General features: G+C 40.4%; 1 protein-coding gene across 9 annotated transcripts in view; it reads left to right on the plus strand.

Annotated features, from left to right (window-relative positions):
• Positions 1 to 14,168, plus strand: part of dlg2 (discs, large homolog 2 (Drosophila)) — a 1,025,979-nt gene that overhangs the window by 548,687 nt on the left and 463,124 nt on the right. For all 9 annotated transcript variants that reach the window (XM_043691613.2, XM_043691616.2, XM_087988059.1 and 6 more), the window contains one exon: positions 439 to 583. In XM_043691613.2, the coding sequence (XP_043547548.2) occupies positions 439 to 583 (145 nt within the window). The remainder of the gene's footprint in view (positions 1 to 438; positions 584 to 14,168) is intronic.

Below are 14,168 nucleotides of genomic sequence, written 5' to 3' on the forward strand. Positions count from 1 at the left end.
TAGAGGCCTTCATAAGACACTCTTAATTTTCCACTAATTGACCACTTGAGGGTCTTGATTGGCCAAAAGGTGGGTGAGTTGCCTGACTCCTTCCTGTTTGGGTAAAATGCAGTGAGGATGGGGGCATGTAGGTGCTGGGAATGATTCCCTGTCATTTCACTCCAATAGGTCATAAATCCCTGGCTAACATGTTAGATTATTGACTCATCTGCTGAAGTAGAGTCCCAGATATTGGTGCTACTTGAGAATTTCCTTTTAAAGAAAGTTGAATTCTTATGTTGTTATACATGAAACTGATATTTACTGCTTTGCATGGCATGCAAATTCAGGAAGGAATTTTATGCAGCTTATTTATATATTCTCATAAATGCAGCACACCAACCAATAAATACAATTAAGAAAGTAATTCAATTTCAATATTGAACCTCTCCTTTAAAGGTAAATAACTACAGCTTGGAAGAAATAGCACATGAAGAAGCTGTAGCGGTGCTGAAACACACAGCAGATGTGGTATATCTTAAGGTTGCAAAACCTGCTACTGTTTACATAAATGACCCTTATGGACCTCCTGATATTACACACTGTGAGTGATTTTTTTTAATCCTTTAAATCTTAATCTTGAGTTATTGCTGTAAGTTTGTTCAGAATTGTATCACTCAGTTTAGATGATTAATGCTGTTACTAACCACTCTAGGAAACAATATTGAGTTTTCTTCATGCAAATTCTGCTGCCACTCTCTCAGCTCAATAAGACCTTCAAAGAAATCAATAAGTTAATATTTCTAGCTTTACAGCAAAACAGAAATCCAATTATAAGCACAGTATTTTAATTAACAGTTTGTTTTGAGTTAAGACTGGTGAGGCTTCAATCCTGATTTTGACTCTGCTAGTGAATGAGTTTTGAATGAGTTAAAATCTCACTTTAAATACTGTCTAGTGTTTGGCTTACATCAGGTCAAGCAATTGTAAACAGCAAAATGCAAAGCTTGATTTCATTTTGTTTAGATCCCGATGAATTATTCATTGTGATTAAGTGACAGTTTCTTTCTTCTACTGGCCACCTGGGGTCACCACAATACTTGCTGATTATCTTGCCCTGCCATAGTCAGTCATTCCTCTTCAAATATTATTGTTTTTAAGTCTGTCACCATCACACCTTTCCATCTGGCCTTAAGCCTTCCAGTTCCATTTCTTGCCATTCATTACTGACCTCACCACATTTCCTTGCTCTCAGTCTCTCTCTGAATCTTGACAGCAGATGGCCATGCCATTTCAATCCCTTCTTGATTACATAACACTCCACAATACTTTTTCCAGTACTCTAACTAAAGCAAAATTTGCTTAATTTCTATTTCCTCGCTTCTATCTTTCACCAGCACTGACACCAAGTACATGGTTAAAAAAATCACACAACATCAGGTTATAGTCCAACAGGTTTAATTGGAAGCACACTAGCTTTTGGAGCGCCACTCCTTCATCAGGTGGTTTGGAGGACATAATTGTAAGGCACAGAATTTATAGAAAAAGTTTACAATGTGATGTAACTGAAGTTATACATTGAAAAATACCTTGATTGTCTATTGATTATTTCATCTGTTCGAATACCATGATAGTTTCACTTCTTTCACGTGTAAATCACAAAACTTTTTTAAAAGTTGCATTCTCAGGTTAACTGTAACAATTGGTGTTAGCTAGTCAATATGTTGAAGGTGTTAACCCCCTGTGTTCTGTGTCTATGCCATGATGTTTAGATTGATTCTAATCTAAAAAGTGAGGTAACAGAGTTTTACATGAATTCATGCAGTTTTTGAGCTAAGTACAATGTAACTCTGCAAGTACAAATTCACCCCACAAACTTATATGTTGCATGTGGGTGTGTGTGTGTATGTGTTGTACACCCCAGTCCAACACCGGCATCTCCAAGTCCTGACCAAGCACATGAAACTACTCACTTTCTCCAAAGTCTCCATCTATAATCTTCACACCTTCACTTTGATCTACGTCATGGTGGTTCAGTGCGTAACATTGCTGCCTCACAGGTCAGGGAGTTGGGTTCGTTTCCAGCCTCTGGCGACTCAGGTGTGGAGTTTGCACATTCTCCCTGTGTCTGTGTGTGTTTCCTCCGGGTACTCTGGTTTCCTCCCACAATCCAAAGGTATACAGGTTAGGTGAATTGGCCATGCTAAATTGCCCATAGTGTTCAGGGATCTGTAGGTTAGGTATATTAGAAAGGGGTAAATCTGGAGCAATAGGGTTGGGAAATGGGTCTGGGTGGGTTACTCTTCGTTTGGTCGGTGTGGGCTTGTTGGGCCAAATGACCTGTTTCCACACTGCAGAGTTTCTATGATTTCTTTCTATGATTACTGTTCCAGTACAGTTTCTTTTCCCATTCTGCCATTAGCTGTAACATTTATATTCCTTGTCAATTTTTCTTGCTTTGCTACCCTTCAAATTTGTTTCCTGGAGAACCATGATTTGTATTCCATTTCTCACCATCAAGTCAGTTACTTCACTTCACTTCCTTGTCAGACTAAGGTTTAGATTTGCTCCTTTTATTTGAGCTTTCTCAAGGCCTGGTGTGTGGGGATTGGGGTAAGGACATGGGACTGAGACTTGGGACTTGCACTGATACATGCTAATGTGCTGCACCAGTGATTAGGTTAGTTACATTATTATACCCTTAGATTCAGACATATCTCAGTATGTAAATAACGAATTACTAATTTTTTTTCAGCCTGTGTGTGATGATACAGTGTCTTTAAGAGATTATTTTGTCCTTTTCTTTATTATGAAGAAAGATTGAGACAAAGGCACCAATCAGTCTGCTCAAGTCAATAAAGTAAACAACTTGTGAGGCCTTGGGCTTTTTAAAATATTGGAACAATAGTGGCACCTGAATGGGTGGAGTCAAGGTTCCCGAGAACAAGGACTTTTAATTTTAGCTTGCAGCAGTTGCTGGGTTGGAAGCTGTAGTACATGTCTTCCTGCTACACTCTGATGTTGATGTCTTTTCCTCCTGGACTGGAGAATTGCATGTGAGAAAATCTATTTTACTGAATTTGCCTTTACCAAAGTTTGTATTTATGGGATGTTACTATATTGGAACAGTTGCAGTTCAATAGTTAAATAACCTGTTGTTCTGTTTTGCAATAGAGTTAATTTATTCTGATATCGTCTTCCTTTTATTATCTTTTAACTACAGTGCATGAATAAAGTGTGTTTCTTCAAGACTGGTAGTTTGACCAATCAAATTGCATTCGGAATGCAAGCTCTGACACTTGCCTTTTAAATAAGAGAAAATTAGCGTCTAGGCTGCCTTCTTAATATATTTTGAGGGGGTTTGGCCAGGTTCATAGCATATGTATGCAGAAAGCTGTGATTTAATTGGAAAATGAAAATGCTTGCTGTCATGGTTTTCTCATTTGTGTCATGCCAATATAGTTGCAAAAGACTTCAAATCCTGAACACGCAGTCACACATGGTCCCTTAAGAACATTCCTGATGAAGGGCTTATGCCTGAAACATCGACTCTCCTGCTCCTTGGATGCTGCCTGACCTGCTGTGCTTTTCCAGCACCACCTTAAGAATGTGGCTCAGTTGTTGCCCAGCAACCTGTCAAACCTTTTGGATTAATTTCAGGATATGCACATTTTTTATCAGAGCAACAAGTAGCAGTCCAACAACTCGGCATATCCAACACATGTTCACCTACTCAGTTTCCCCGTTTTCAGTTTTTCTTCTCTCCTAACTAACTAAGAGTCATTCCTCATGGCCTAACTTTCTTTCTCTCTCTTTGGGCTCAGATTCTACCTATCCACTCATCCTCCCAACCTGCTCCTGGATCATGACATTAGTGTAAATAGCATCTTTTTATAGCTACTACCAGTTCTCAAAAAGGGTCATTTTATACAAACTATTAACTCTGCTTTCTCTTCACAGATGAGGCCAGACCTGTTGAGTTTCTCCAGTGTCTGTTTTTGTTTCAGCTCTTCAGCACCCACAGTTCTTTGTTTTATTTAATGTAGTTACCTTGCTTGTCAGCGGTCCTCAGTCAAGAGGGTTCCCCTGATTTTATTAAGGCAGTGTGCTGCATTAATATAACACTTGCACCATGTAGGCAGCAATATTTCAAAAACTTAAGGGTGTAGTCCTCATTGAAGACCACTGAGGCAATAATTAGTCAGGGAGTGCTGGCACAGTAGTTAAAGGCAGTCTTTAATACCGGTCCAAGATATTGGCCACAATAGTGAGTTTCATCCTGAAAAATTAAGAGGAGTGGTGGAGTTGGTGGGGAGACGAGGAGGCTTGCTGCTATCGGAAAGAGACTCAGGAACCTATTCATTAGGAGCTATAGGCTGGGGGAAGGAGGGATGATAATTGTGAAAGGGTCAACCTTAATTAGTAGGGGTTCTAAGATAAAGTATAGATTGGAAGGTGGTCATGCAAGTGAACTGTTTGTCCAGGATCAAGAGCAGTCTGGTTTCAAGGAGCTGGATAATGCATAAACATACTTGCCACCTCCGGAGTCTCCTCCTGTGCAGGTGCCTGCTATTACTATTGTGTCTCCATATGAGGAAAGGCATGTGCACTGCCTGCCAGGTTTCCCATCTCTCTTAACGCCTAGACTTTAGTCTTGACGACCAAAGGCTTGTGTGATGGTGTGCAGGTTTATGTGCCTCTCCAGTGGGTTCTGGACCTGGCAGCCATTAACCTGTCCACATAAGCAGACAAACAGAGCAGTTTGGACTTCATAATGTAGCTGAATTCCTGAAGCCTAGGCAATATTTATCTTCTGCTCCTTTTCTCCCTGGGGATGCAGTCGCTGACTGACAACATCATTGGGTTGTCTCTGCCGTGTCTGAGTAGGTGCCTGTCCTCCAGCAGCTTTCTGTGTGCCAGTGGCCTGGGACATTTTTCCTTTAGTTAGGCATGAAGCTACTGCAGTATGGTATTCACCATCTTGTGCTCCCAAATTTTCTAAGGCTAATATTTCCACTAAGGTCTCAGAATTTGAGTTGTTGGAGGTTGAAGGAGATAGTCCTTCTGATTCTCCCTTCATTTGTACTCTCCTTCTCAGTGGTCGAAAGGTGGCTTCTGGCACACTAGGCCAGTCCTTTGCAAAGATTGTGGATTCCACTAGTACTTGTAAGACAAAGAAGAGAGGTGTCATGGCTGAAGTAGTGTGTAAGGAATGACATTGATATTTGAGTTACTCTGAGTTGTAGAAGAATGATGAATAATCCTTATTTGGTTGGTGGGACTCCACTTCGCGTAAGACAGTCTGTCCATTTTGATATCAGCCTAGTGAACCTTCTCTAGACTGCCTCTAATATCTGTACATCGTGCATTTGATAAGGAACCCATAATTGTTCACAGTATTCCAGCTTAGGTCTGACTAGTGACTTGAATAATTTTAGCAAAACCTCCCTAGCTTTGTATTCCATTCCCTTTGAAACAAAGGCCATCATTCCATTTGCCTTCACTATTACCTGTTCAATTTGGATTGTAGGTTTTTGTGATTGATGGATGAGGATTCCCAAATCCCTCAGTTCCATAGCTTTCTACACGCTTTTCCACTTAAATAATATTCAGCTCCTCTGTTCTTCCTGTCAAGTTTCCCCCCGCTCACTTATATTGTCAATATTCCTTTGCAGATGTTTTGTGTCATCCCCTTGCCTTCCCACCTACCTTGTGTCAGCCACAATCTTGGCTACAGTATATTAACTTGCCTTATCCAATCCATTAATATGTATTGTAAATAATTATTGTCCAAGGATTAATCACTATGGCATACCACATTTTATGGGTTGCTGTCCTGAAAGTGTCCCCTTATCCCAATTCTCTGTAAGTTCCCCTCTATCTCTTATCATTTAAACAAATATAAGATGCATCATTCATTCGGTAGAGCAAATCAGGGCAGGATTTATACACTTAATGGTGAGATCCTGGGGACTGTTTTTGAACAAAGAGACTTTGGAGTGCACATTCATAGTTCCTTGAAAGTGGAGTCTCAGATAGAGAGGATAGTGAAGAAGGCGATTGGTAGGCTTGCCTTTTTTGGTGAGTGCACTGAATGTTGGGAGATCATGTTGCAATTGTACAGGACACTGGTTAGGTCACTTTTGGAATACGCATTCAATTCTGGTCTCCCTGCTATAGGAAGAATGTTATGGAACTGGAAAGGGTTCAGAAAGAATTTAAAAGGATGTTGCCAGGGTTAGGGGGTTTGAGCGATAGGGAAAGGCTGACTTGGCTGGACCTATTTTCCATGGAGCATTGGAGGCTGAGGGGTGGTCTTATAGCAACTTATAAAATCATGAGGAGCATGGATAGGATGAATAGTCAAGGTCTTTTTGGCAGGATAGTCCAAAACTAGAGGGTATAGATTTAAGGTGTGAGGGAAAGAATTTAAAAGGGACCTAACAGGCAACCTTTTCATGCAGAGGATGGTGCATGTGTGGAATGAGCTGCCAGAAGAAGTGTTGGAGGTTGGTACAATTACAAGATTTAAAAGGCATCTCGATGGATATATGAATAGGAAGGGTGTAGAGCGTTATGCATCCTTTATAATGAACGCTTAACAGTTTCCCAATAACAAATGTCCACAGAACTGGCCTTTTGTTGCCATTTTTTTAAGTTTCCTTTCTTTTACAATAAAGATGTTACATTGGCAGTTTTCCGAACCTCTGGGACTTCCGTAAGATCTGAGGATTCTTGGAAGATTGCTATTAGTGTATAGTGCATTACTTTTTTTAATATCCAAGGTTACATCCCATCAGATCCAGGTGACTTTTAGTTTTCCTGGCACATTTTTCTCTTGTAATAGTTATTTTATTTGTTTCCTCCCCAACTCCTGACTTCTGATTATTGAATATTTGGTATCTCCTACTATGAAGACAAATGTAACATATTTATATAACTTCTCAACCATTTCCTGATTCCCTGTTGTTAGTTCAGCATCTAGGGAACAGAAGATTTGACGTTTCGGGCACATGCCCTTCTTCAGAATTCCTGAAGAAGGGCATGTGCCCGAAACGTCGAATCTTCTGTTCCCTAGATGCTGCCTGACCTGCTGTGCTGTTCCAGCAATAAAGTTTCAGCTTTGATCTCCAGCGTCTGCAGACCTCACTTTCTCCCTGTTGTTAGTTCCCCAGCCTCATCTCTAAGGGGCCTATTCTTGCTTTGGCTTTTCTCTTCCTTTTTATACATTTAAAGAAACCTTTGCTGTTCTGTCGAGGTAGTATTTAGAAGTTTACCATCAAAGTTTATTTTTTCCCACTTTATTCTTTTGGTTATCTTTTACTGGTTTTAAAACTTTCTCAATCTTCTATCTTACCACTAATCTTTGTCTCGTTATTTTTTTCTTTCAGTTTCAACAAGGACACCTTGTACATCTACACTTTTCAACCTCTTACCATTTAAGCAATACTCTGTACATTTTTTTCTCCTACTAAAGTGGATAATTTTTTTCCACATAGTCTTTATCAGCCCATGTTATTTCCCTTTCACTAAACCTGTCCAAATCCTCCTGAAAGTGTTCTACACCTTACTCATAGCACACATTCCCATTTACCTTTATATCAACCTGCAAATTTGGGGATATTACATTTGGTCGCCAAATCTATATTTTATTTTTTATATTCAAACGTGACCTTGGATTTCAACCCATGTCCCTAGAGCACCAACCGGTGCCTCTGGATCATTAAAGCAGTGACATTCCCACTACACCACAATTTACTGGCCTGGTCATCAAATTTAATTTTTAAAAAATTAACCTATTCTTCTAATCAATCTATTTAGAGGTGTAATTACACACCTCTGGAGTAGATAGGACTTAAACCCGGGCCCCTCGGTCCAGGTGTAGGGACACTACCACTACGCCTCAAGAGAACATTAGTCAATAAATCTACATATTTTCTAATCAACCTGTTCAGAGATGTTATGACACATCTCTGGAGTAGATGGGACTTGAACAGGTCTCCTGATACAGTGATAGGGACACTATCACTGTGCCACAAGAACCCTTGGATGTCAAATCTAATGTTTTAAAAAATTTAACCTATGTTCTAATCAACATGTTCAGAGATGTTATTACATACCTCTGGAGCAGCTGGGCCATCTATGCAGACCTATCAGATCCAGGGGCTGGGACACTACCATTGCACCACAAGAGCCCTTGGTCATCAAATCTAATGTTTTTTTTTAAATTGTTTTTATTTTAGCTATTTTTCTCATCAACCTGTTCAGAGATATTATTACACTTCTCTGGAGCAGGTAGGACTTGAACCCAGCCTCTTGGTCCAGGTATAGGGATGCTACCACTGTACTGCAAGAGAGCCTCCTGTTTTTGTTTATATTCAGCCAGGGACAAGAGTGTTGCTGGCTAGACTAGTATTTATTGCCCATCCTTAGTTGCCCAGAGGTCAGTTAAGAATCATCAACATGTGGGAGTGACATGTAGGCCAGACCAGGTAAGGATGGTAGTTTCTTTCCTTGAAGGACACGAGTGAACCAGATAGGTTTTTCCAACAATCAACAATGGATTCCTGGTCATCTTTAATTCCACACATTTATTGAATTCAAACTCCACCATCTGCCATGGTGGGATTCGAACCTATGTCCCTGGGTTAACAGTCTAGTGATAATACCATTAAGCCATTGCCTCACTGGTCCTCAAATCTAAATCATTGATATATATTGTAATCTGCTAGGGCAGGAAACGGATATCTGTTGGGTTGCCATATACATATGAAGCTTGGCTCTCTGATATGGTGGGGTAATGGTGGAGTCCTCAACCCCCTGCCTCCCCTATGTCTCAACTGACCAAGTCTATCAACTCTGAATATCCAAATGACTGGCCACCCCCTTGATTGTGCATGGCCAGCGCACTTAGCAGAAGACCTATTCACTGCTAGTCTTGTCATTAGGACATTGGATTCAACTACAAGACTCCACCCATCTATTTTAGTCCAATTGTACCAAACACTGTCAAGTTACCTCTTCGCCACTTTTTTCTGGGGAAAAAACGTCAGCCTGTCCAGTTTCTCTTGATAGGTGGAACTTGTCAATTGTGGTCGTATTCTTATAAATCGATTTTGCAACTTGCCCAGTGACTCGAAAGTTTGTTCTCAATATGAAGCAAGTAACTGAGTATTGAACTCTAAAGTTCAAGTTTATTCTGATCAAATTTCTTTATAAGTTAAAAAAAGCATGTAATTCATTTAAAATGAAACCAAAGTTTTGTTTATATGTTTATACCTAAAATTACTGAATTTTTAAAATTTCTTTTTGTAATTGGTGATTCTGTACCCTTGAGTAACTATGCTCCTCTGTCCCATTTAGACTCTTAGTTTTGAAATAATAGGTGTCCTTCTTACTCTTGCTATGAAACATACCAGTTCTCTCTTCTGTACAGTAAAATTGATTTGTTATTTACATATCTCTTCTGCAAATAAGTGTAACATGGGAACAGTTCAAAAATTTGTTGGTGATTGAGGGAAATTTTAAGCAGTTCCAACGTCAGCATATTTCAATTGTATACTATCATGGAATTTGACTGCAACGTAGATTTAATAGGATTTCCCAGATTTGAGAAACGTGGCAGTGAAGCTGAGGTGAGAGTGGTCTGCTGGTTATTGTAATAGTTTAAGATTATAATGCCCAATCTGAATGAAAATTCAGTTCAGTTTAAAATCAGATCAACTATGATTTTATTGAATGGTGGAGCAGGCTTAAATGGCCGAGTGGCTGACTCTTGTTCCTTGTGCGTATGTTCACTCTCAGTTGCTTCTTTAGAAACTGGGTAGGTGAAAATTCTTGTTTGTGAGAGACTTATTGATAGAGTTGGAAATGCTCACACAGGGAATATCATAATTGATTTATTTAGTTTGATGTGTTTATTGTCACATGTACTTGTTACAAGTACAGTAAAATATCATGTCACGACTGTCCAGTGCCATTTTAAAAACACAGAAAATAATCCAAGACATAGAATCTAAAAATTAAAAAAAGAAATAAAGTTAAAAGATCAACATTATGGGCCTCCTTGTTAATTGTCTTAGCCATGGGCCTGGATCTGATCACTTCCACCCTAAAGCTGAGTCCAGCGCCAGCATGAAGCACTCAGCCAACCTCAAATCCCTTTGTTGCACCTCTGCCACCGGAACTGTGGCCATTCTTTGGCAGCTTCTTGCCTCCACTGATTTCATCACTGCAAGGATGATCAAAGCAGCTAAACTGCCAGGTCCCGAACTGGGCCAAAACTCAATGCTGAGTGATGCCTTAGCTGAATTTGGTTTTCTTCCTCATCCCAAGTCAATCAACATCATCAACAGCAAGCGTCCACCGTCGAGCAGGTTGTATGTAGCCAGCAGAGAAGAGAGAAGTAGCGGCATCAAGATCACAAGAGGCAGCACCCATCTGACAGTGTTTATAGACAGAGGCTTACTTGAAGCGTGTGTTTATAAAAGTTCAGATCATATAGTCACAGATATCTGCAATTTCCTAATAGTCCTGTTACCTGCTGGCTCTTGTAGCCCATGCGCATTTCCAATGACTGTGCCCTCAATTTCCTTGTCTTTGCTTCCTCCAAAGGCACAGAGATGTAATTTTTTGAACTACACACAACGATTTAATAAGATAGCAGATGGATTGTTTGCAAGGTTTGGGAAATATGTCAACTTTCTTTGGAATGATAATATGCAGGATGTATGTGAGTGTGTATTGACTTCTGCCTCTGTGCTGGTTTCTCATAGGTACAGAGTGCCATTGATTATATACATATGGCATTTTAAACACTTCATTGCGTTAGCCAGTTGCTTTTGACAACTGCAAGGATGTTATTCAATCAATCTTCAGCTGGTGTGCAATCACAAAAAGAGGTGCAGTCAGAATTTCATATTATTTTCACGTCACCTGATGCTTTCATACTACATCAGCCAAACATCCTCAATGTGTTTCAGACCTGGAATCAGCTTTAAGGTTTGACTGGCAAATATAAAAATACCTTGAAACTTGATTGATGTCACCTCTGAGAAACCCTGCCATTGAACACAGGGTGCTGTAACATGAGCCATACGACAACCAGATGTAATTGAGCAAACAAACAACATGCTTTAAGTTACTATAGGGCCTAGATAGGTTTGGAGGATTATAATGATACAAGATTCACCAGTAAGGGGTACAGACAGGTGTTTCTGCGGCCGCAGATGTGAATCAAGGATGGCATGTTGCCTCCCTGGTACCAGGATGAAGGATGTCACAGAGCAGCTGCAGGACATTCTGGAGCGAGAGGGTGAATAGCCAATAATCATGGTACACATGGGTACCAATGCCATTGGTAAGCAAAGGGATGAGGACTTGAAAACCGAAGATAGGAAGTTAGATAAATTAAAATGCGGGATCTCAAATGTAATAATCTCAGGATTACTCCCAGTGCCACATGCTAGCAAGAGCAGGAATAAAAGGATAGATCAGATGAATGAATGGCTGGATAAATGGTGTACTAGAGAGGAGTTTAGATTCGAAGCATTAGGACCATTTTTGTGGAAGATGTGAACTTTACAAGCCCAATGGGTTGCACCTGACTGGAGCTAGGACTAGTATCCTCACAGGGGCTATTACTGGTTCCATTGGTGAGGTTTTAAATTGGTATGGTACAGGATTGGAAACCAAAGTGTGTGCTTAGGTGGGTCAGATTCAGATCAGGAAATGGGAGATAGAACATTAGTTAATGATGTCGTCAATGACTCAGAAAGACAAAAGAAATGGGGATTAGAAAGCAGCAGCAAAGGAAATTGATTGGGTTGAGCTGTTTATCCTTCAGTGCAAAGAGCATTACTAGGGCAAATGATCTAAGGGCACAGACAGACACATGATAATATGTTGCCGTTGCTATAACCGAAACATGGTCAAAGGGGGGGCACAATTGGCAGCTCAGTAACCCTGGATAGAGACTTTTCAGGCAGGATAGAGTGGGTGACAAAAAAGGAGGGCGGGATAGTAATATTGATAAAATAATCAGTTACAGTTGTGAGAAGGGATGATATCCTAACCACGTTAACAAGTGAGATTTTATGGGTTGAGCTGAGAAATAAAGAAGGAGTAGTCGCAGTACTAGGAGTATACTACGGACCCACGAATAGTGAGAGGAAGATAGAGGAACATGTGTAGAAAAGTTTCTGCCTGTAAGAATAAGAGGGTAATAATAGCAGGAGACTTTAACTATCCAAGTATCGACTGGGTTTCAAACAATATAAGGGGCATTGAGGGTGAAAACTTAATGCTCTGTGTCCAGGAAAATTTTTAAAGCAATACATGACAAACCCAACAAGAGGAGATTCTGTATTTAGTTTCGGGAAATAGAGTCATAGATATGTACAGCATGGAAACAGACCCTTTGGTCCAACGCGTCCATGCTGACCAGATATCCTAACCTAGGAGCAGGATTTTGCTGCTCCTCCAACGCTGCCTGAACTGCTGTGCTCTTCCAGCACCACTAATCCAAAATCTGGTTTCCAGCATCTGCAGTCATTGTTTTTACCTAGATATCTTAACTTAACCTAGTCCCATTTGCCAGCACTTGGCCCATATCCCTCTAAACCCTTCCTATTCATATACCCATTCAGATGTCTTTTAAATGCAGTAATTGCACCAGTCTCCACCACTTCTTCTGGCAGCTCATTCCATACACGCACCACCCTCTGTGTGAAAAAATTGTCCCTTAGGTCCCTTTTATGTCTTTCCCCTCTCACCCAAAGCCTATGCTCTCTGGTCTGGACACTCCCACCCCAGGGAAAAGACTTCGTCTATTTATCCTATACGTCCCCCTCCTGATTTTATAAATCTCTATATGGTCATCCCTCAGCCTCCGATGCTCCAGGGAACACAACCTGAGCCTATTCAGCCTTGCCCTATATTTCAAATCTTCCAACAGTGGCAACATCATTGTAAATCTTTTCTGAATCCTTTCAAGTTTCACAACATCCTTCCAATAGAAACAAGACTAGAATTGCACGCAATATTCCAACAGTGGCCTAACCAATGTCCTGTACAGTCTCAACATGACCTCCCAACTCCTATACTCAATACTCCGGCCAATAAAGGAAAGCATATCAAATGCCTTCTTCACTATCCTATCTACTTGTGACTCTACTTTAAAAGAACAATGAACCTGCACTCCAAGGTCTCTTTGCTCAGCAAACCTCCCCAGGAACATTAACATTATGTGTATAAGTCCTGCACTGATTTGTGTTTCCAAAACGCAGCACTTTGCATTCATCTAAATTGAACTCCATCTGCCACTCCTCAGCCCATTGCCCATCTGATCAAGATCCCATTGTACTCTGAGGTAATCAAGTTCATGAGATATGATTTCCCACAAACATAGCCATGCTGACTATGCCTAATCAGTCCTTGCCTTTCCAAATACATGTAAATCCTGACCCTCTGCCCACCACCAGTGTCAAGCTCACCAGTCTATAGTTCCCTGTGTTTTCCTCACTACCTTCCTTAAATAGTGACACCACGTTAGCCAACCTCCAGTCTTCTGGCACCTCACCTATGACTATTGATAGTACAAATATCTCAGCAAGGGACCCAGCAATCATTTCCCTCGCTTCCCATAGAGTTCTAGGGTATACCTGATCAGATCCTGAGCATGTATCCACTTTTATGCATTTCAAGACATTCAGCACCTCCTCCTCTGTAATGTGGACATTTTTCAACATGCCACCAACTATTTCCCATATTTTATATCTTCCATGTCCTTCTCCACAGTAATGGGTGGTGAAGTGACATTGGGCAACCATAACAAAGATAGTGACTACAGTTTGATTAGATTTAGTATTATTATGGAAAAGAAGAGATAAATCAGGAGTAAAAGTTTTCGACTGGGGATTAAGCAAATTTTACAAAACTGAGAAGTGATTTGGCTGAAATAGACTGGACAGGATTGCTAAGGGATAAATCAGAGGGAGGCACTAAAAAATGAGATTCTCAGGGTACAAAGCAGACATGTCCACTCCAAAAATTAAGAATGGAATTGCCAAATCTGAACTCCTATGGTTGTCTATAAAGTTACAGACGATTAAACAGAAAAAGAAAGCTTATGATTATCCCAAAAATCTCAACGCTGCAGGTAACCTAGAGGAGTATTGAAACTACAGAGA

This window comes from Chiloscyllium plagiosum, unplaced genomic scaffold, assembly GCF_037043375.1.
Source record: "Chiloscyllium plagiosum isolate Xiang-an unplaced genomic scaffold, Cpla_swu_hap1 HiC_scaffold_6, whole genome shotgun sequence".
NCBI lineage: Eukaryota > Metazoa > Chordata > Chondrichthyes > Orectolobiformes > Hemiscylliidae > Chiloscyllium > Chiloscyllium plagiosum.